Genomic DNA, 22365 nt, shown 5'->3' with positions numbered 1-22365 from the left:
AGACCATTATAAACCTGCAATTTCCCATCGCGACTTGAACAGCCGTAATGTATTGGTGAAGAATGATGGAACATGTGTAATTAGTGATTTTGGATTATCCATGAGATTAACTGGAAATCGACTGGTACGTCCGGGCGAGGAGGACAATGCAGCCATTAGTGAGGTGAGCATGAATTAAGAAAACACAATGATGGGCATTTGTAAATGGTATCTAGCAAGAGAAAAATGAATTTGGAAGCAGTCTTGAAATATTTGCTCCTCAAGTCACAGGGTAAATGCAATGGTTGCCCAATTTCTATGAAGGGAAGATATTGAAAAGAGTGGGTTATAGCATTGGGGCGATAAGATTCTTTGGCCCTTTTAATAAAACATTTTAAAACAAATTTGGTGTTTTTGAAAGAGAACATATAGACAGCCCTGGAGTTGGAAGTGCTCTTTCAATAGAATAGGTCTGACAGATCAGTGGCAGTGCACATTTTCCCACCAAAGCCCCTTGGTCCAAACTTGGAGAGACCACTGCTAGGTCCCAGAAAGTAATTGACTCTCCATACCAATTCAATCCTTTGTCTCTCTGCTGAGATCTGTAAACATAGGTGCAATTGCATTGGGGTTTGTTGTGGTTTGGATACACAGTCTTTAGGTCTTGTATCGAGATTGCCAGTTCTTTTTGTATAGGCCCCAAACAACCTTCAGATGGTAATGATCTTTTGTCATGACCAACCCTGAAGTGGATTTGAAGAAGTGGCATGGAAATAAAGTCTCCATGTCCCACTTCCAGCTTTCTACAAGCCATTTAGACCCTTCCATCATCCCCTGACATCATTATGTGGTCAGATTGTGGAGATTGAGGGGTGCTGACCCATGCAAGGATGTTTAAGAACCTGCTTCTTTCTGTAACTTGTAGAAGCATGAATACAGTGGAATCTGAATATAGGAAACTCAATTATAGTGAAGCACTGCTTTAAGTGAAAAAGAGTGAAAGTCCCAGAATGCTTCAGTCCATTTACAGTGAAGTCTCACTTCTCAATATGTGTTCAACTGTGTTAATGTAATTCCCTTGGAATTCAGCTATAATAATAATAATAATAATATGCTATAAATAAATAATTCTTAATGCTTAGATGTAAATTCTCTAGATATACAGAACTTAATGCCTAACTGAAGAAAGAGGCAGAGAGAGAATAAGTTACCACTTTTTAAAGGGCAAGCATAAGTGGAACCTAACACTACCCAATCGGTAACGAAGAAGGGCTGGACTGACCTTGCTGCCTGTTCCCCAATGAGAGTAAATGTGTGGTGATAGACATGCGAGTAGGCATACAGTCGTCAATGTTCCCTGAACCTGCAGGAAAGAAGGGGCGGCCCTGCCAATGTTCCTAGGTGAAGAAGATGAATTATTTTTCCCAGTAGGTCCTCTCCTGTTGCCATAAAATACTCTGCTATAAAGTGAAGTTATTTGTGGAATTATTATTCCTCTATCAAAGGCATTTCCACTGTGTCCTGCTGAATATGAGGACACAATACAAGGGACGTAATCATTTATTTTGCATGTATTTGATAAGTACAACAGAAGCAAGATAGCGCAGGAAAGGTTTTATTATGACTAGGCTGGTGATAAGAGGTTAGAGTCCAAGGATATACGTAATGGAAGTAACTGCTTTTTCTTCTAAATGATAGAAGAACACACAAGGTAGGGTAAGAATAATAAATAGGATCTGTAATAAACTGAGTCAAATGTAGACTTTACCTAATGAGTTAAGACTGCAACTGTTTGTTCTTACAGGTTGGTACAATCCGCTATATGGCTCCTGAGGTGCTCGAAGGAGCAGTGAACTTGAGGGACTGTGAATCTGCTCTGAAACAAGTAGATATGTATGCACTAGGCCTTATCTACTGGGAGATCTTCATGAGATGCACAGACCTCTTCCCAGGTAACTAAAAGATTGACTGAAATAATGAAGTTAATAAATATGGATCAGAAACCAAATTTGTGTTTTCACATTTTAAAAATACAATCCATTACACTTGTGTTACAGAATAGATTTTTCTTCACTGTTTTTCACCTTTATCTCAGTGCCTGTTAAGGATTTTATTGGAATTAGTACAGTGTACTCAGTTGTAATACAATGGACATGGATGAAACACATCCTTGTATAGTTCATTTGCCCTTTTGATACCAGTATCCTCTGAAGACTCACTCAGTGCCTGTAATATGGTAGAAGGGGAAATGGGCAGGTAAAGTGGAACCCATAGCCACCCTTGTATGTATTACTGAGGTGCAGCCTGTGGATTTAACAGGTGCTGGCATGTAGTATTCCATCTATAGCCGAACAGCTGTACATGGCATGCTGGGACCTATAGTCTGATTATGCCTCCCTCCCATGTTAAATACAATCTGTTTGGTTTTTTTTCCATACAAATTAGATGTGTCCCACAGGTTCCTGGGCAGTTGCCAATGCACCCATCAATTAGGCAAAGCTTTGAGTGCCTCCCTAGGCAGTTCTAAACAATGACTTGTTCATATTTAACTAACTCAACTACATTTTGTTAATTTAAAATGTCTGTTTTAAGGGAAAGGGAAGAAAACGTCATAGGGAGCAATCTCCATGCCAGCTCCTCTCATGTAAAAGTTCTTGATTCCCTGTTTGTTTGTTTTTTTACAGCTGTGATTTCATTATGGGGTTTTTGTTTGTTTGTTTTTCTTTCCTAACAGGGGAGTCAGTGCCAGAGTACCAGATGGCATTCCAGACAGAAGTTGGAAACCATCCCACTTTTGAAGATATGCAAGTACTGGTGTCTAGGGAGAAGCAACGACCAAAATTCCCAGAAGCTTGGAAAGAGAACAGCCTGGTAAGATAGAAAGTTAAAAAGAAGCATTTTCTTGAGGCAGCTAAGTCGTGCTCTCCCTCTTCAAAGCCAAATGTTAAATCCATTTTTTTCTACTTTACATTAATATTTAAAGTTCTAGAGCTGCTCCAGGCTGGACTTTTTAAAATACTGAATTCAATTTAAAAGAATTCATTGTTATAAAACAGTTCAGATTAAAACTAGGGGTTTTAAAAGAGAAATACTGTATTTACTACTGGATTTTTAAGTGTTATAGGTGCAAAAGTACATTATATTTATTATTAATATTATTATATGCCAAGTGCCCAAATTTCCTCAACGTAAACAAGGCAGAAATATCAAGACAGTCCATATCTGGAAATTTTATAAACTAAGAATGCCTCAAAATTTTAGCTGGTAAAAATTGCATAGTATCTGCTATTGAAGCTAAGCAACATAAGGATTGTAAAGCTGAGTACTTCCTTAAATTATATCTTCTTTTGCCAAGAAATATGTTCTTCAACATTTGCAGAGCCTACAGCGTTCACTGATCATTTAATAAATATTACCAGATTTTAGAAATACTATGTTGCTTATTAATTTGATATTCATTTGAAAAATTTCTGTTCTCAAAAAATATAAATAAGGCCGTTTTCTGATTAGGAGATGAGAAAAATTTCCCAACTTTTTGTCTGTTCCACTGAGCTGATCCAGCACTGACAATATCTGTTGCACTCTACTCCCTACTTAGTAATTGAGTTAAAATAATCTCTGTAAATTGGAGGTGATCTTTAGGCTGTTTGTTAAAGGTAGAAAATGAAAAGTATGATGATTTACATGTTTATGTCAGAACAAATATAAAAATAGTCAAAGAAGTGAGAGAAATGGTGGGTAAAAAAATAAATGGACTAAATATTTGGCTTTTAATAAAAGTGATTTTCTAGTTGTATTGTTTCAATGGTTGAAATTGTCTTCTTGAACCATCAGACACTTTGGTAGTCAACGTGTAACAACCTGCACTCTCAAGGTGATAAGAGAACCTAAGGCCATATCTGCTCTAGCGCGTGTCAGCATGTCTTAAACCATTTCAGATCTGGACATGGTCTACCAGAGTAATGTTATTGCAAGACATTGTGACGTTTTTGAAAAAGTGAAACTACCTAGAAACAGTTGCACAGGTTCATCCATATTGTTCAAGAAAACCATGGTGCACTGTTCTCACTACAGCACGGATATTATATTGCTGGTAAATACAGCTCTGGAAGAACCAAGTTTGGCACAGTTGTAGCTAGTCCTGTTCACAATGTTGATTGGACTCTTTGGGTATGTCTGCACTGCAGTAAAATACCTGTGTCTGGCCCATGTCAGCTGACTTAGGCTTAGGCTATGGGGCTGTAAAATTGCAGCGTAGCTGTTTGGGTTAGATGAGGCAGGGCACTGGGATCTCAGGGTGGGGGAGAGGCCCAGAGCCTGGCCTCCAGCCCCAGCCCAAATGTCTGCACTGCAGTTTTATAGCTCCACAGCCTGAGCCCCACAAGCCCAAGTCAGCTGACATGGGGCCAGCCAGGGGTGTGTTAGTGCAGTGCAGACATACCCTGTTGATGCTCAGGTTGGGTTATGTTGTTTTACAGATTTTCATTTTAAATGCTAATTATGTTGAACTATAGAACTATTAGGATTATTATAGGGTGGACTGGTAGCCCCTGTGTTTAGGTGACTACCATTTTTCTTGTGTTGTCACTAAGCTTTTGGCTACATTCCAAAATAACTGAAAATGTACATTCTAATCTAAGGCTGGGTCTATGCTGCTTACAAAATAATCATCAGTAGCAGTACACAGGGCTACCGGGGAGGGGGGTAAGTGGAGCAATTTGCCCAGGCCCCACAGGGGCCCTGCGAGCCATGGGCGAGAACCCCTTTCCTGGCTAGAGACGCCTTTTTAATTTTTACTCACCTGGCGGCGGTCCGGGTCTTTGGCGGCACTTTGGCTGCGGGGGGGGCCTTCAGTTGCTCCAGGTCTTTGGTGGCACTTTAGTGGCGGGTCCTTCAGTGCTGCCAAAGACGCGGAGCGAGCGAAGGACCTGCCACTGCCACAGACTCGGACCGCCTCCTGGTGAGTACAAGTTCTGCAGCTGGTGGCGCCTTTTTTAATGTCCGCTGCCCCGCTTTGCCCCAGGCTGCCTGAATCCTCTGGGCGGCCCTGGCAGTACACACACTTCAGTAGGAGCACTAGGAACAGACAACATCTCTATGAGGGGTGGGGGGGAGAACTAGTCTAGGCATTTTCTAGTAATTTCCCTCACCTCCTCCATACCCAAGACATGGTCCCACTGGTCCATTTCCCAACTCTAGGGGCACCAGCTGGGGAAAGAGCTCTCCCTACCTCCTGGGAGGAGTGGGAAGAGAGGGCTGGGCTCCTCTGGACCACTCCTTAGACCACTGGGGACATATGCTGGGTTCATCTTTACCACCCCACTCCATGGGAATAACTGCCTTGTGTTATGCGTGAAAGTTTCAGGGTTCAAACCCCACCAGTGATGCATGATACGTGACAGTTACAGTTGCACATAATGCATTTTTTAGCAAATTTACTATTTGCAGAATCTTTTTTGCTGAACTTGAATTATGATACAGTCTATAATTACATGATCACGTTCTATTTTTTCCATAGGGCCCAGTCTCATTTGGTGCACTGGATGGTGCTCTGGGGAATAACCAGGGTGGTGTAGTGAATGAAACAGTCTGTAGATTCCCTGCTTCATTTGCTCTAGAAGCTGGAAGGTGTGTAATTGGCTCAGGGAGGGAAATACAGGAAGAAAAAGGATGGTCTTGTGGTTAAAGCAGGTGACTGTCACAGGACAGCTCAGGTCTATTTCTGCCACTGTTTTTGTATATGACATTGAACATGAAATTTAGATTAAAATTTTCAAAAACACATAAATCCCATTTTCAAAAGAGGCTCTGAAATACTGAGGTGAGTTTTGAAAATGGGTCCTAGGCTCCTAAAATACACAGGCTCTTTTGAAAATTTAAGCCTTAAGTCAAAATGTTAGTAGGTAGCCATTAAATGTGTTCTCATTTCCTCTGTGCCCCACTTTGGACCCTGAGGAAGTAGGAGTGTGGAGCACTTGTAACTGCAGCTGTGCATGCTCTGCACCACTATGTGTGGAGCATGGCAGCATGGTCTGGAGGAATGTTCAGAGTCTCACATACCTCTGCCACTGACTCGTGAGAGACTCTCTCTGCATTTTGCCATCTGTAAAATGGGAATAACAACCTTTTCATATCTCTCAGTGAAGAGAAATTCGTTGATGTTTGTGAGGTACTCAGAGCCTGCAGTGATGAACAGTCTGGAAGAGACCAGGAGAAAATAAGTGATCTTGCATTAATTGTGTCTCTAGCAAAATAAAACAGGAACCGTCAATTGAATGATAGGATAAAAATGATAGTATTCCTGAGTACATTCTGTACATTGAATGAGGCAGGGCCTCAGTTTAAAAAAAAAAAAAGTATGTGATCATGTAATTAAAGACTATCATAATCCATATGCACCAGAGCCAGAAGGAAGGTTGCACAGGCAACCATAATTCTGGCATTTCTTGATTTTTGAATACTTGACCATATATTTTGTAATGTAATATATTATGAAAGGTATTAGGATTATAGCATCATGTAAATTTTCACTCTTTTGTGTAAATTAACTTTAAATAAACAGATTCATGCATTTTTACCTTCATTCTCTCATTAAAATGCACACCAACTTATGGCTAAAAGTCAGTATTCCACTTTATTCAGATCACTATAAATCATAAGAAAGTAGATTAAAAACACAACATGTAAAGGAGAATAATTTAACACAATGTTTCTCTTGCAGGCTGTGAGGTCCCTTAAAGAGACGATCGAAGACTGTTGGGACCAAGATGCTGAAGCTCGACTGACAGCGCAGTGTGCTGAAGAGAGGATGGCTGAACTCATGATGATTTGGGAGAGGAACAAATCAGTCAGCCCAACAGTCAATCCTATGTCTACTGCCATGCAGAATGAGCGGTAAGAAGTGAAGTAGTCTGGTGTTAGTCAGCTGTCCTCAGTACACAGGTCACTCTGGGAGTGAGATCAGAATGTTAACAGTAGCTGACTATTCTTGGGAACTGGCATATTTATATGAACATGTGTGACCTAGTGTGTATATGGACTTTGCATAGTTTTGTGTAGATTTTTCACAAACTTACTATATGAATCCACAACTAACTGATTCCTTGTAGCTTTGGGTCCCCAGATTCCCACAAATTCAATATACCTATGGATGTACACAATGTATTTTGGAGAGAGAAGATCAGACCTTCTCACTGAGTTATATAGCTACCTGAAAAATAGCCTTGAACTTCCACAGTCAAAATAAAGAAGTGATTATGAAGTGTCTTCAGGAACTCTTGCTAAATGATTCATGACATTTCTGTTTAAAATGTTTCTGCTAAAAGCTTTGTGTGTTCACTGCCAGCTGAGAGACATGAGTTCAGGAAATCATTCAGAATCCCAGTCCTGTATTTTTCAAGTAAGGAACCAAAAGGTCAGCATTGACTTTATAATGATTCTGACCTGCAGAGAGAGACTGCGTATTTCCCTTTTCTGACTGTAAATGATCCAAAGGGGAAGGAGAGTCAGCTGAGTTGATATTAATGCTCTGTGTATGCTAGAGTTCTTCTTCGAGTGATTGCTCATATCCATTCCAAGTAGGTGTACGCGCCGCGCGTGCACGTCTGCCGGAAACTTTTTACCCTAGCAACTCCAGTGGGCCAGCAGGTCGCCCCCTAGAGTGGCGCCAGTATGGCACCTGATATACCCCTGCCGGCCCGCCGCTCCTCAGTTCCTTCTTACCGCCATGTCGGTTGCTGGAACTGTGGAGTGCGGCTTGCTGACCTCCACGTACCTAGCTCTCCTGTACTTGTTCGTCGTTTTTCGTTGTAAATAGTTCATAGTTAATTAGTAGATAGACTGTTAGCATAGTAGTTAGTTAGAATCTTGTATATAGTTGTCTAACATCGCTTGCGGGTGGGCCGTTGCCCTCCCCGGCACCCAGCACCGGGCCCATGCCTGGCTCGCCGGGCTTCAAGCAGTGCTCGGCATGCAAGAAGCCGATGCCTACGAGCGATCCCCACAACGCGTGCCTTAAGTGCCTGGGGGAATCGCACATGAGCGAAAAGTGCCGCATTTGCAAGGCCTTCAAGCCTCGCACGAAGAAGGATAGAGACCAAAGACTCCGCGCTCTCCTTATGGAAGCGGCTCTGTCTCCGGCACCGGCAGCGCAGTCAGCCAGTTCTACTCCAGCACCGGACTGCGCCGGCACCGGCAAGACTCCCCGGCACCGACTATCTCCGGCACCGGGAGCAGACTCTCGTCCCTCGGCGTCTGCAACACCATCCAGGCAGGCCCGAGTGGAGCGCCCGGCACCTACCCTGGCCGCGGCACCGCCTGCAGGACTGCTGTCGACTCCGGGCCCGGAAGGTCCGTCGAGTCCAGCCCCTCCTAGCTCCCCATTAAGATCAGGGGTCGAGCTACGGGTACGGTCTACGCCGGAGACCTTTGCCTCGGCTCGGGACCTGATCGCGATGACAGAGCCATCGCAGCCTCAGCCGGCTCCCCCGGGATGGGTAACCTCCAGGGGTAAACCGATGCTTTGAGCGCTGTCTCCCGAGTCCCAGCACCGATCACCCCGGAGGCTTGAACGCTCGCGCTCGGGTCGCCGCTCGGAGTCCCGGCACCGCTCTCCCAGGCGGTACCGGTCGTACTCGCGGCACCGATCGCCATCTGCACAGTCCCGGTCGGGCTCGTCTCACCGCCAGCACTGAGACTCCAGGAGCCGTTCACCTCGGCGTTCGGCTCCTCGGTCGACCTCCCGGCACCGAACCAGTGGTAGGTCCCGATCCCGGTCGACCTCCCGGCATTGCGCCGTGGCAGTGTCCCGGTCCCGCTGCATCCCGGCACCGCGCTCATCGAAGGTCGCGGTCCAGCTCCCGGCACACGACATCGCTCCCGGTCCTGATCCGGATCCTGGCACCAAGTCATCATCGCCGTTCCCGATCCCGATCCTGACCTGGCACCGATTGTGGTCGCGGGCACCGAGCCTCGGCACCGAGGGGAGCGTCGGTCTCGGCGCACAGAGTCGCATACCATATCAGGATCAGCGCCTCCGTGGCCGTCTAGGGAGCCATCGGGTCTCCTTCCCAGACTGACAGTGCCTATGCCATGGGCCAGGACACGCACTCGGCCCTGTTCCAGGACTCTCCCCCACAAGAGCGAGGGCCTCAACAATGGGGGTTTTGGACCCCATGGGCGTATTCCCAGGCCCAGGGTCCGCAGCACATTACCCCGCGCCCTACGGGGGAACGCAGACCTCCGGAGGCGACGATATCTAGACCCCCTCACTCCCCGGAAGCAGACGGCAGGTCCAGTCACCGGGACCCAGAGCTCCCTCCAGGGACGGAGGTGCAGCCCCACACGGACCTTCCCGTGGACACTTTGTTGCCGGGGGTTTCCTCGTCCTCTTCTCCGGATGAGGCAGTGGCGGGTACCTCGTCCTCCAGTCCTCCCCCGCTGGATCTTAGGGCGCACCAAGACCTCCTCTGCCGGGTGGCACAGAACCTGGACTTGCAAGCGGAGGAGGTGTCTGAAATTGAGGACCCGGTGGTGAGCATCCTTTCCGCCGATGCGCCCACCAGAGTGGCCCTGCCCTTTATAAAGACAATCCAGGCCAACGCCAATAACATCTGGCAGTCACCGGCCTCCATCCCTCCGACCGCTCGAGGGGTGGAACGAAAGTACATGGCCCCCTCGAAGGGCTATGAATACGTTATACGTTCACCCGACACCCTGCTCATTGGTGGTCTAGTCGGTGAACGGACAGCGCCACGGACAAGAGGCCCCAGCGCCCAAGTCGAAGGAGGCAAGAAGACATGGACCTCCTGGGCCGCAAGGTCTATTTGGCGGGGGCGTTACAGCCCTCCGGGTCTCAAACCAGCAGGCCCTCCTCAGCCACTACTCCTTCAACTCGTGGGTAGCGGCGGGGAAGTTCACAGAGCTCTTGCCTCAGGACGCCCACCAGGAGTTTTCCATCATCCCTGGAGGAGGGCAAGAAAGTAGCAAGAACATCGTACAGGCCTCCCTTGATGCTGCCGACTCGGCCGCTCGGACCCTGGCCTCGGGGCTCACGATGCGCTGTATTTCTTGGCTGCAGGTCTCTGGCCTTCCACCGGAGCTCCAACATACAATCCAAGATCTCCCCTTTGAAGGCCAGGGCCTGTTTTCTGATAAAACAGACCCAAGACTAAAAGACCTCAAGGATAACAGGGTCATAATACGGTCGCTGGGAATGCATATGCCTGCGATGCAGCACAGGCCATTCCGGCAGCAAAACCAGCAGCAGCAGCAGCGGCGGCCGTACCTCCAGTTCCGCCCGCGGCAGGACCTCTCTAGGCGCCGCGGCAGGAACAACCGCCGCAGGCAGTCCGGTGGCCAAACGGGGCAGAACCAAGGCTCCGCCAAGGCCCCTCCAGGGCCTAAGCCTTCCTTTTGAAGGTGCGCCCGAGGGCGCAGTACCAGTTTCCCCTCCGGATCCCTTCCCACAGTTTTCCAACCGCCTTTCTTTTTTCCTCCCGGTGTGGACCCGAATAACGTCAGACCATTGGGTCTTGCATACGGTGCAGGCTGGTTATCGCCTGCAGTTTTCTTCGCCCCCCCCCTCACCCTCCATTCCCGTCCCTCTTCAGGGACCCCTCTCACGAGCAATTCCTCCGTCAGGAGGTACGCGCGAGCACTCCTTGTCAAGGGACCCATAGAGGCGGTTCCGGACAACGAGAAGGGCAAGGGGTTTTATTCCCACTACTTTCTAATCCCCAAATCCAAGGGCGGCCTCAGGCCCATCCTTGACCTGCGGGAACTCAACAAGTATTTTGTGAAGTTGAAGTTCCGCATGATATCCCTTGGAACCATCATCCCATCCCTGGATCCCGGAGACTGGTACGCCGCCCTTGATATGCAGGACGCTTACTTTCACATCTCCATTGCCCCCCAACACAGACGTTTTCTCCGCTTTGTGGTCGGCCGCCAACATTATCAGTTTGCGGTCCTCCCATTTGGCCTCTCTACGGCCCCGAGGGTGTTTACGAAATGCATGGCAGTCGTCGTCGCACACCTTCGACGTTGCCGCATTCACGTCTTCCCCTACCTGGACGACTGGCTGATCCGAGGCACATCGGAGCTCCAGGTCCGTGTCCATGTCGACAGGATCAGCACCCTCTTTGCTGCCTTGGGCCTCGTCATCAATGTGGACAAGTCTACTCTGCTCCCCACGCAGCGGATAGAGTTCATCGGGGCCGTTCTGGACTCTACCCTGGTCAGGGCCTTGCTACCCTTCCCCAAGTTCCAGTCGCTGTCGGCCATCATTCTGCATTTGCAGACGGCCCCGCTGACCTCTCTACGAACGTGTCTGGCCCTTCTAGGCCACATGGCGGCCTGTACGTTCGTAACGGCATATGCCGACTCCGCATGAGGCCTCTTCAATCATGGCTCATTGCGCAGTATCGGCCGGCCAGACATTCGTTGGACACAGTCGTCACTATTCCTCAGAGAGTACTGGACTCTCTTCGCTGGTGGCTGGACCAGTCCATGGTCTGTGCGGGGCTCCCGTTCCATCCGCCCCAACCCTCGGCATCCCTGACCACGGACGCCTCAGATCTGGGCTGGGGGGCGCACTGCGGCAACCAGAGAACTCAGGGCTTGTGGACACCTCAAGAGATCAACCTCCATATCAACATACGAGAGTTGAGAGCGGTCCGCCTTGCTTGTCAAGCGTTTGTCCATCTCCTTCACGGTCGTTGTGTCGCGGTGTTCACCAACAACACGACAACCATATTTTACATCAACAAGCAGGGCGGCACCAGATCCTCTCCCCTGTGTCTCGAGGCAATGCGCCTCTGGGAGTTTTGCATAGCCCATTCAGTTCACCTTTCCGCCTCCTATCTCCCGGGAGTGCGGAACACTCTAACGGATCGGCTGAGCAGATCCTTCCGTTCGCACGAGTGGTCCCTCCGTCCGGACGTCGCCCTCTCACTCTTCCAGAGGTGGGGTCGTCCCCGGATGGACCTCTTCGCGTCCAGGCACAACAGGAAGTGTCGAGCATTCTGCTCCTTCCAGGGTCGGGAACCAGGGTCTCTAGCAGATGCATTCCTGATCCTATGGACAGCCCACCTGTGTTACACATTCCCTCCTGTTCCTCTGATACACAGGGTTCTCCTCAAGGTGCGCAGAGACAGAGCCCGGGTGATTCTCATAGCTCCAGCATGGGCCAGACAGTATTGGTACCCCATGTTGCTGGACCTCTCAGTAGCCAACCCAGTTACCCTGCCCCTACATCGGGAACTGATCACCCAGGACCAAGGCAGGCTCTGTCACCCGGACCTTCCGTCTCTACACCTTACGGCATGGCTCCTGCGTGGTTGACAGGCTCCGAGTTGCACTGTTCTACCCCGGTTCGGGAGGTTCTCATGGGCAGTAGAAAGCCTTCCACCAGGGCAACTTACTCAGCTAAGTGGAAGCGTTTCTCCTGCTGGTGTTCAGAGAAAGCTCTTCGCTCTATGGAGTCTCCAGTCACCACTATTTTAGACTACATCTGGTCCCTCAAGACCCAGGGTCTGGCGTTGTCGTCCCTCCGGGTCCACCTAGCGGCCATCTCCGCGTTTCACCCTGGAATGGACGGATGTTCTGTCTTCTCCTACCCTATGGTGGCGAGATTCCTGAAGGAACTGGAGTGGCTCTATCCACAAATCCGCCCTCCGGCCCCTTCATGGGACCTCAACCTGGTCCTAACTCGGCTCATGGGCCCTCCATTCGAGCCATTAGCTACTTGCTCCCTGCTCTACCTCTCGTGGAAGACCGCCTTCCTAGTGGCCATTACCTCAGCTAGACCAGTGTCAGAGCTGAGGGCCCTCACAGTGGACCCCCCGTATACCATCTTCCATAAAGACAAGGTGCAGCTGAGGCCTCACCCTGCCTTTCTCCCCAAGGTAGTCTCAGCTTTCCATGTTAACCAAGAGATTTTCCTCCCAGTCTTTTTCCCAAAGCCCCATTCGTCCCGCAGGGAGCAACAGCTCCACTCGCTAGATGTCCGTCGGGCGCTAGCTTTTTATGTGGACAGGACCAAACCCCTCCGCAAGTCCCCCCAGTTATTTGTGGCGGTAGCGGCCCGGGTCAAGGGGCTGCCGATTTCCTCCCAGAGGTTATCTTCCTGGGTTACCTCCTGCATCAGGACCTGCTACGATCTGGCCCACGTTCCGACGGGCGGTGTGACTGCTCACTCCACCAGAGCACAGGCATCATCGCTGGCTTTCCTTGCCCGGGTGCCAATCCAAGAGATTTGTAGGGCGGCGACCTGGTCATCGGTCCACACATTCGCTTCCCATTACGCCCTGGTTCAGCAGTCCAGAGATGATGCAGCCTTTGGCTCTGCAGTACTCCAGGCCGCGACCTCTCACTCCGACCCCACCGCCTAGGTAAGGCTTGGGAATCACCTACTTGGAATGGATATGAGCAATCACTCGAAGAAGAAAAGACGGTTACTCACCTTTGTAACTGTTGTTCTTCGAGATGTGTTGCTCATATCCATTCCACACCCGCCCTCCTTCCCCACTGTCGGAGTAGCCGGCAAGAAGGAACTGAGGAGCGGCGGGCCAGCAGGGGTATATACCATACTGGCGCCACTCTAGAGGGCGACCTGCCGGCCCACTGGAGTTGCTAGGGTAAAAAGTTTCCGGCAGACGTGCATGCGCGGCGCGTACACCTACTTGGAATGGATATGAGCAACACATCTCGAAGAACAACAGTTTCAAAGGTGAGTAACTGTCTTATCCTGTTAGGGGTTACTCTTGATACCCAAGGCAGTGTGTCTTACCATATTAAACTTGTGTTTAAAATTATGTATCATGGATTTTTATCATAATTTGCAACTCCATGATTTTTCCTGTTTCATTTCCTCCATCCTCTCCGCAGGGCTCTCTTCACCTCCCTCACCCCAAGATCTCTTCATTGCACTTAGAGTGGAGCCTCAGCAGTGAAATGGGCAGTCATCAGATGGGATGACAAAATTCCTTACTTTTGGCTTTAAAAACAATTAAGAGGCTTTGTTACATAAATAACATCCATGATGAAACCTGCTGCCCTACAAGTTCAATTTCATGGCAGCCAGAATTTTTCATGGAAGCTATAGTGTGTTATCAGAGCTCCTTAAGTGGTTGGTCTTTGGATTATACGTGAAGGGAAAAATAGAGACCTTTAGTGGTGAGAGGCAGTTTGTTTATATATATATATATATAAAGTCTTAATGTCAGACTTTTTCTTTTCTTTTAAAGCAACCTGTCACATCACAGGCGTGTGCCAAAAATCAGGCCATATCCAGATTACTCTTCTTCCTCTTATATTGAAGACTCAATCCACCACACTGACAGTATAGTGAAGAACATTTCTTCTGAGCATTCAGTGTCCACTACACCATTGACTTCAGGGGAGAAGAACAGAAACTCCATTAACTATGAACGACAGCAAGCACAGGCTCGCATCCCTAGCCCTGAGACTAGTGTCACCAGTTTGTCCACCAACACAACTACCACCAACACAACTGGCCTCACGCCTAGCACTGGCATGACTACCATATCTGAGATGCCTTACTCAGATGAAACAAACCAACATGCTACAAATGTCATGCAGCCTGTTGGACCGACTCCTGTTTGTCTGCAACTAACAGAGGAGGACTTAGAAACCAACAAGCTGGATCCAAAAGAAGTAGATAAGAACCTAAAGGAGAGCTCTGATGAGAATCTGATGGAGCATTCCCTTAAACAGTTCAGTGGACCGGATCCACTCAGCAGCACCAGCTCCAGCTTGCTTTACCCACTGATCAAACTTGCAGCAGAGGTGACAGGACAGCAGGACTTCACGCAAGCTGGGAATGGTCAAGCATGTTTGATTCCAGATGTCCCATCTACTCAGGTCTACCCTCTACCCAAGCAGCAGAACCTTCCGAAGAGGCCTACTAGTCTACCTTTAAACACCAAAAATTCAACAAAGGAGCCACGACTGAAATTTGGTGGCAAGCACAAATCAAACTTGAAGCAAGTGGAAACTGGAGTTGCCAAGATGAATACGATCAATGCTGCAGAACCTCATGTGGTAACAGTTACCATGAATGGAGTGGTTGGGAGGAGCCAAAGCATAAACTCTCATGGTGTAACAACCCAATACGCCAATGGTGCAGTGCCATCTGGCCAGACAACCAGTTCAGTGGCACACAGGGCCCAGGAAATGCTGCAGAATCAGTTCAGTGGAGAGGACAGTCGGCTGAATATTAACTCAAGCCCCGATGAGCATGAACCTTTACTGAGACGGGAGCAGCAAGTTGGCCAAGATGAAGGTGTTTTGGATCGTCTAGTGGACAGGAGAGAGCGACCGCTGGATAATGGCCGAACAAACGCCAATAACAACAACAGTAATCCATGTCTAATGCAAGATGTTACTACACTTGGCACCCAGAGAATGACAACATACCCTGGGCAGACGCAGACTAGAAGAGCACAGAGGCCTAATTCACTAGATCTATCAGCCACAAATTCTTTGGACAGCAGTAGCTTGCAATGTAAGTGTTGACAGAACTCAAAAAATTTCCCCAACATTTTCTTACCTGAGAATTAAACATAAGTGCGTGGTTGAAAAATATCTGTATTGTCTCACAGCCCAAATAGGCAACCCCACCCTCCGAATTGCATGCATATTTAATTTCTATTGGTGTAATTTCACTCATCCCTATTACATTAAATTTGTAGCCCTAGCCTGAAAATATATCAGTTTTCTCCCTCCCTCACCTGTGGAATAAATTGGTTTCCTTTCTAATCAATTCTGCTTTCACTCTCCAAATCCAATCACTTCTAAACCTCTTCCTCTTTGCAGAGCTTCTCTGCTACTGCCATCCCGGTTCCTCTCCTGGGTATTCTGGAGACCCTAAGCCTTCCATTTTCTCCTCCTGTCCAATATTTCAGGGTTGTTAAAATAAATGATTACAATAACTAGTTACATATGCCATTATTTTTAAATGACTGGTTGTACTATATTATTATTAGCTTTTCTGAATAAGTACATCTGATTTTATTGTGGTAAATAACAACAATTACAGTTATATAAATTACTTTTCTTGAAATATTCCAATCCTGTGAGCTGATGTCTTGGTACCCAATATTGGTATGTAGCTCTCACGTATAATTAGCATTAGATACCAGGGCTAAGACCTGGAAGATCAGTATGTCCCATTAGGGGGGTTCAGACTAGATAGAAAAACTACAGACTGCTCCATACTTTTGTCTGAATCCCAGTGTAATAGTAAATATTTCATCAACATAGTGTGCGTGTTCGAGAAATTGATCAACAGTTGTATAAAGCAACATATTTTTAGATATAAACAACTTTAATAGACTGTAGAATAACTGTAATCACCCTTTGGGCTTCAACAGCAAAGGACACAAGAAGCCACAATGGGCTTTTTGTCTTTTCCCTGCAAGGCAAAAGTAACGAATGGTTATAGCTAAGCTCTCCATTGGTTATAGCTTCCATTAGTTATTCCCTGTTCTGTTCAGTTTCAAAGGGACTGTTGGAAAGGCCTGTTTATCTTTCTTTGGGGAAAAATTTTTCTTTTCCAAGAACACAGGGTATTTTGGAAGGAGCCAAGGTAACTGGGATTGGAAGCCTTTGAATGTGCTCAGGCAGACAGAGAATATATTATTAGCGAAGTTATGTGGATGTGGGGGCTTTTTCAGCAGAAACTGAGGAGACACACATGTTTAATTAGCAATGTAGAACACACTGGTACTTTTTGGAAAGGAAGAGTGCAAACCAGCAACAGAGCACTCATTAAATATGGTTAAATGTTCACTGGTGGAATGGTTTTCTAGCTTCAGTTTGTTCTAATTTAGTAAAATGAATTCAGTTAGGTTTGGGGTTGTTTTTTTATTGTAGTACTTTTCTCTTACCTCATCTTTTTACAGGTTAAATAAAGAAGATGTAGGTTTTTTGTTTTTTTTTTTTTTTTTAAAATAAAATCTCAGTTGCTGATATTTAAACACAGAAAAGGTGACAAAACAACTCTCTTAAAGGTTTCACTATCCTAGACTCAAGTTCTGGTTCAGGAAAATCAGAGACTAGACCAGAGGTAGGCAACCTACGGCACGTGTGCCAAAGGTGGCGTGTGCGCCGATTTTCAGAGGCACTCACACTGCCCTGGTCCTGGCCACTGGCCTGGGGGGCTCTGCATTTTAATTTAATTTTAAATGAAGCTTCTTAAACATTTAAAAAATCTCTTTACTTTACATACAACAATAGTTTAGTTAGATATTATAGACTTATAGAAAGAGACCTTCTAAAAACATTAAAATGTATTACTGGCACGCGAAACCTTAAATTAGAGTGAATAAATGAAGACTCAACTTACCACTTCTGAAAGGTTGCCAACCCCTGGAATAGAACATTTGGCCTCAAAATTAAAAGCTGGGTTTTGTCTGTGGTCATGTATGTAAGAACCTATTTGCCAGGTAGAATGGAATTTAAAAGGGAAATGATGTAATGATACCATTTAAAAACTCAGCATTTACTGCCCTGTAATATTGCAGTAGTGCTTTGTCTCCCATTCCAAGTATAGAAAAATAGCATGGATACAAAAGTCACATTAATTTAAATGCTGAGGGCTAGATTCTACTCTCTTACACCACTGTATGCGTAGGGTAGCTGAATTTACTCCACTGGAGTTACTACGGATTTACACTGTAATAATGGAGAGCACAATCTGGCCCTTTGTTTTAATGGCACCCACTGTACATAAATACTAGTTACCTTTTCTGTCACTATTGCCAGTTTTGACAGGATTGGTTTTTTTCAGCCATGTACATGTAACTACCTTGAACTCTCAAGCATACTCTTCTTGTAACATTTTATTTGCGACTTTTATTTTCAGTAGGTGACTCATCACAAGATGGCAAACCGGGCTCAGGAGAAAAGATCAAGAAACGTGTGAAAACTCCATATTCACTTAAGCGGTGGCGCCCTTCAACATGGGTCATCTCCACTGAACCACTGGACTGCGAGGTGAACAACAATGGCAGTGACAGGGCAGTCCACTCTAAATCCAACACTGCTGTTTACCTGGCAGACGGCGGTACTGCCACAACAATGGTGTCCAAGGATGCAGGAGTGAACTGCCTGTGAAATATTTTAAAAGCCAACAAAATGACATTTTTGCATTATTTGAAACAAACATGCAGAAGACATTTTAAAAAACTGCTTTCTCCTCCTGTCAGCTCCCCCTGCCAAGAACTCGCTTTAAATAGATTTCAGCTATGCAGAAATTTTTTAGCTTATGCTTCCATATTTTTTTTTCATTTTTTGAACGTTTTTGCACTTTTATTTAGTATCGCTAAGGTTAAGTCTGTCTGTCTTTGACCACAGAATTATATATATGTGTATCAAAAATGTGGTCTCAAAATATTTTTTTAAAAAAAATAACAAAAAAAATATTGCTGATAATCAGTTTGGACCAGTTCCTAAAGGTCACTAAAAACATAAGCAGACTATAAGGGTATGTCTACACTACGGGATTATCCCGATTTTACATAAACCGGTTTTGTAAAACAGATTGTATAAAGTTGAGTGCACGCGGCCACACTAAGCACATTAATTCAGCGGTGTGTGTCCATGTACCGATACTGTCGTCGATTTCCGGAGCGTTGCACTGTGGGTAGCTATCCCGTAGCTATCCCATAGTTCCTGCAGTCTCCCCTGCATGATGGGGCAAAAACAGTGTCACGGGTGATTCTGAGTAAATGTCGTCACTCATTCCTTCCTCCGTGAAAGCAACGGCAGACAATCATTTCGCGCCCTTTTTCCCTGGATTGCCCTGGCAGACGCCATAGCACGGCAACTATGGAGCCCATTTTGCCTTTTGTCACTGTCACTGTATGTGTACTGGATGCCACTGACAGAGGCGGTACTGCAGCGCTACACAGCAGCATTCATTTGCCTTTGCAAGGTAGCAGAGATGGTTACCATCCCTATTGCACCATCTGCCATTGTAAATTGGTGATGAGATGACGGTTTTCAGTCATTTTGTACCGTTTGCAATTGGAAATTGGCTATGACGGTTATCAATCCTTTTGTACCGTCTGCTGCTGTCATGGGTGCTCCTGGCTGGCCTTGCTGAGGTCAGCTGAGGACGCATGGACAAAAATGACTCCCCGGGTCATTCCCTTCTTTAGGTTTTGTCTAAAAGTAGTCAGTCCTGCCTAAAATAAGGGGGAAGTCTACTAGAGAGCCAAAGGGCACAGCCGCTCTGGGTCAGAGCTCCAGAGATCCCGCAGAAATGATGAGCTGCATGCCATTCTAGGGGGTGCCCCTGCAACAACCCCACCCGTTGCTTCCCTCCTCCCACACCCCTCCTGGGCTACCGTGGCAGTGTCCCCCCATTTGTGTGATGAAGTAATAAAGAATGCAGGAATAAGAAACACTGACTTGTTAGCAAGATAAAGTGAGGGGGAGGCAGCCTCCTGCTGCTATGATAGTCCAGGCAGGACATTAAAGAGTAGGGGGAGAGGAACGCAGCCTCCCGCTGCTATGATAGTCCAGGGAGTACAGAATCTTTTCTTTAGACACGAAAGGAGGGGGGGCTGATGGAGCTCAGGCTCCAGCTGCTATGATGAGGACAGTTACCCAGCATTTTGTACCGTCTGCCAGGGATGACAGGGAGTCATTCCCATTTTTACCCAGGCGCCCCCGGCCGACCTCACCAAGGCCAGCCAGGAGCACTCACAGGATGATGACAAGGACGGCTATCAGTCATTTTGTACTGTACCGTCTGCCACCGGGGAAGGGAGAGGAGAGGATGCTGCTGTTTAGCGCTGCAGCACCCCGTCTACCAGCAGCATCCAGTAGACATACAGTGACATTGAAAAGTGGTGAGAAACTATTTTTTTCCCTTTTCTTTAAGGGGGGGAGAGGGGGTAAATTGATGACATATTCCCTGAACTACTAGTGACAATGTTTTTGACCCTTCAGGCATTGGGAGCTCAGCCAAGAATGCAAATGCTTTTCGGAGACTGCGGGGACTGTGGGATAGCTGGAGTCCTCAGTCCCCCTTCCCTCCCTCCATGAGTGTCCATTTGATTCTTTGGCTTTCCGTTACGCTTGTCACGCTCACTGTGCTGAGTCCCTGCTGTGGCCTCTGTCTATCATAGCCTGGAAATTTTTTCAAATGCTTTGTCATTTCGTCTTCTGTAACGGAGCTGTGATAGAACAGATTTGTCTCCCTATACAGCGATCAGATCCAGTATCTCTCGTACGGTCCATGCTGGAGCTCTTTTTGGATTTGGGACTGCATGGCCACCCATGCTGATCAGAGCTCCATGCTGGGCAAACAGGAAATGAAATTCAAAAGTTCGCAGGGCTTTTCCTGTCTACCTGGCCAGTGCATCCGAGTTCAGATTGCTTTCCAGAGTGGTCACAATGGTGCACTGTGGGATACCGCCCGGAGGCCAATACAGTCAATTTGCGGCCACGCTAACCCTAATCCGACATGGCAGTACTGATTTCAGTGCTGCTGCTCTCGTCGGGGAGGAGTACAGAAACCAGTTTATAGAGCCCTTTATATCAATATTAAGGGCGTTGTGTGGACGGGTGCAGGGTTAAATCGGTTTAACGCTGCTAAATTCGGTTTAAATGCGTAGTGTAGACCAGGCCTAAGACAGGTTTGACTGCAGTGGTGTCTTGTACCCATGTTTTCTTTTCTGTGCTTAAGTTAATTAGTATGTTTCTATGTTACAGAATGTATTATCTTTTGAATGCCCTACTTTTCTTGTGTTATGTTGAAATGTGCAATAGTCTATAGTTCACAGTATGCTTTATTGGAAAGTGCGTTTATAAAACTGCCACACATTCGCCCCCTCTTCGTGAGTATTTGTTAATTTTTTTCCTGACAGTTTGGCAGTCGGTCATTAATGACAGTGAACTTTGCACACCATAGCCAGCTTGAAGCAGCTGCCTATATCTATCAATGAGCTCTAAGATTATAATGGAAAATGCATGAGTTTTCCCCATTTTGAAAGGACTTTTAAAAGGAACAAACAAAATATGATTTCAGCTGCCTTTCTTTTCAACCTTCCATATGTTAACCAGTTTCCTTCATAGGAGACATGACACTGGAAGGGGAAGCTCTAAGCAAGACAGTGTTGAACAAAATGTGAGGAAACAAAGTAAGTCTGCCATTTTTCCATTTCATTTTTGCTGCAGTTTCACAGTTTATATTTATGAACATTTTTTATTGATTGCCATTAATGTGTATTTATCAGAAATCCTAATGAACTGTCCTACTAAGATCTTGAATATAAGTAGGTTGCATTTTGTTACTTACAAGAGAAAAAAGCCTGACTTATGATTGATACAAAACAGTCATGTGATGAGCAGCTAAGCATCTATTAAATACCTCTGCAGAGGTAAATATTGAGGTCTGGAGCCATGTCCATCAAATTGCATATGGAAGTATGTTTATCCTAATTGGCGGCAGCTGAGTTAAGTGAAAACTAGTTTTCTTAGAGTTTTGTATAGACCTCTTAATTCATCTTGCTTTTAGAATTTTAAACATGCACTTTTAAAAGTTATGGCCATGTGGGAGAGATTTCAACTTTTTATGGTGAAGACACTCAGAACGTATGTAACACTACATACATTGACTTCATGTATTGTGACCATTCATCTCTTGAGGTGAGTGACCACAGCTTCCTCCCAGGGTAATAGAACTTGTCTAATTAAAAAGAAGTAATTACTTCCTTACTGGCCATTCCACCCACATGAGGCCTGTGTCTCAAGAGTGATTATTTACCCTGCTGAAATAAATTTAATAAGAAGTAATTAGTTAAAAAATTGAAGTATCTAGCGTGGTGTGGCACTGAGCAAAGCTTTGTAGCTGTATTTGAAAATGGCTCATGTTCCAACACCTTAAAAAACTGTGGAAAAATGATTCAGTCAGCATGCCAAATTCCTATGGCAGGATGCTGGCAGTCAAGATTTGCCACCAAACTTGCCTTTTTTCAGCTGACTGAATCTGATTTTCTGTCCTTTCAAGACCATTCATTTCCTTGATATTGCTCTGGTACAATCTTTCCCCATAAGATAACTTTTTCTAATTCTCTTTGAGCCTCTGATGATTCCTGCCATATGTAATATATGGCCTTCCATATCTGACTCTGTTTCCTTGTTTGTATTCCTGTCTCTCTCTGGCATCTTATCCTGCTTCCTAAATGCTGTAGGCCAGATTCTGTTGTATTGCTGTCAGTTACACCAGTATAAATCCAGAGTTACTCTGCTATTATACTGGTGTAACTGAAATCAGACTCTAGCCCAGTGTAGTTGCAGGAGTGTAAATCAGGGCAGAATTTGGCCTCCAGCTCTTTAAGCACTGCCCAGGTC

General features: G+C 46.3%; 1 protein-coding gene across 1 annotated transcript in view; it reads left to right on the top strand.

Annotated features, from left to right (window-relative positions):
• BMPR2 (bone morphogenetic protein receptor type 2) overlaps positions 1-18553 on the top strand; it is a 185945-nt gene extending 167392 nt beyond the window's left edge. The window contains 6 exon segments of the mRNA XM_030579776.1: positions 3-163; positions 1784-1931; positions 2714-2850; positions 6701-6873; positions 14226-15505; positions 17867-18553. Of these exon segments, the coding sequence (XP_030435636.1) occupies positions 3-163; positions 1784-1931; positions 2714-2850; positions 6701-6873; positions 14226-15505; positions 17867-18117 (2150 nt within the window). The 3' untranslated portion in view covers positions 18118-18553.
• Positions 18554-22365: the final 3812 nt, after the last annotated feature.

This window comes from Gopherus evgoodei, chromosome 11 (genome assembly GCF_007399415.2).
Source record: "Gopherus evgoodei ecotype Sinaloan lineage chromosome 11, rGopEvg1_v1.p, whole genome shotgun sequence".
NCBI classification, from domain to species: domain Eukaryota; kingdom Metazoa; phylum Chordata; order Testudines; family Testudinidae; genus Gopherus; species Gopherus evgoodei.
This window is presented reverse-complemented; position numbering and strand designations above follow the sequence as displayed.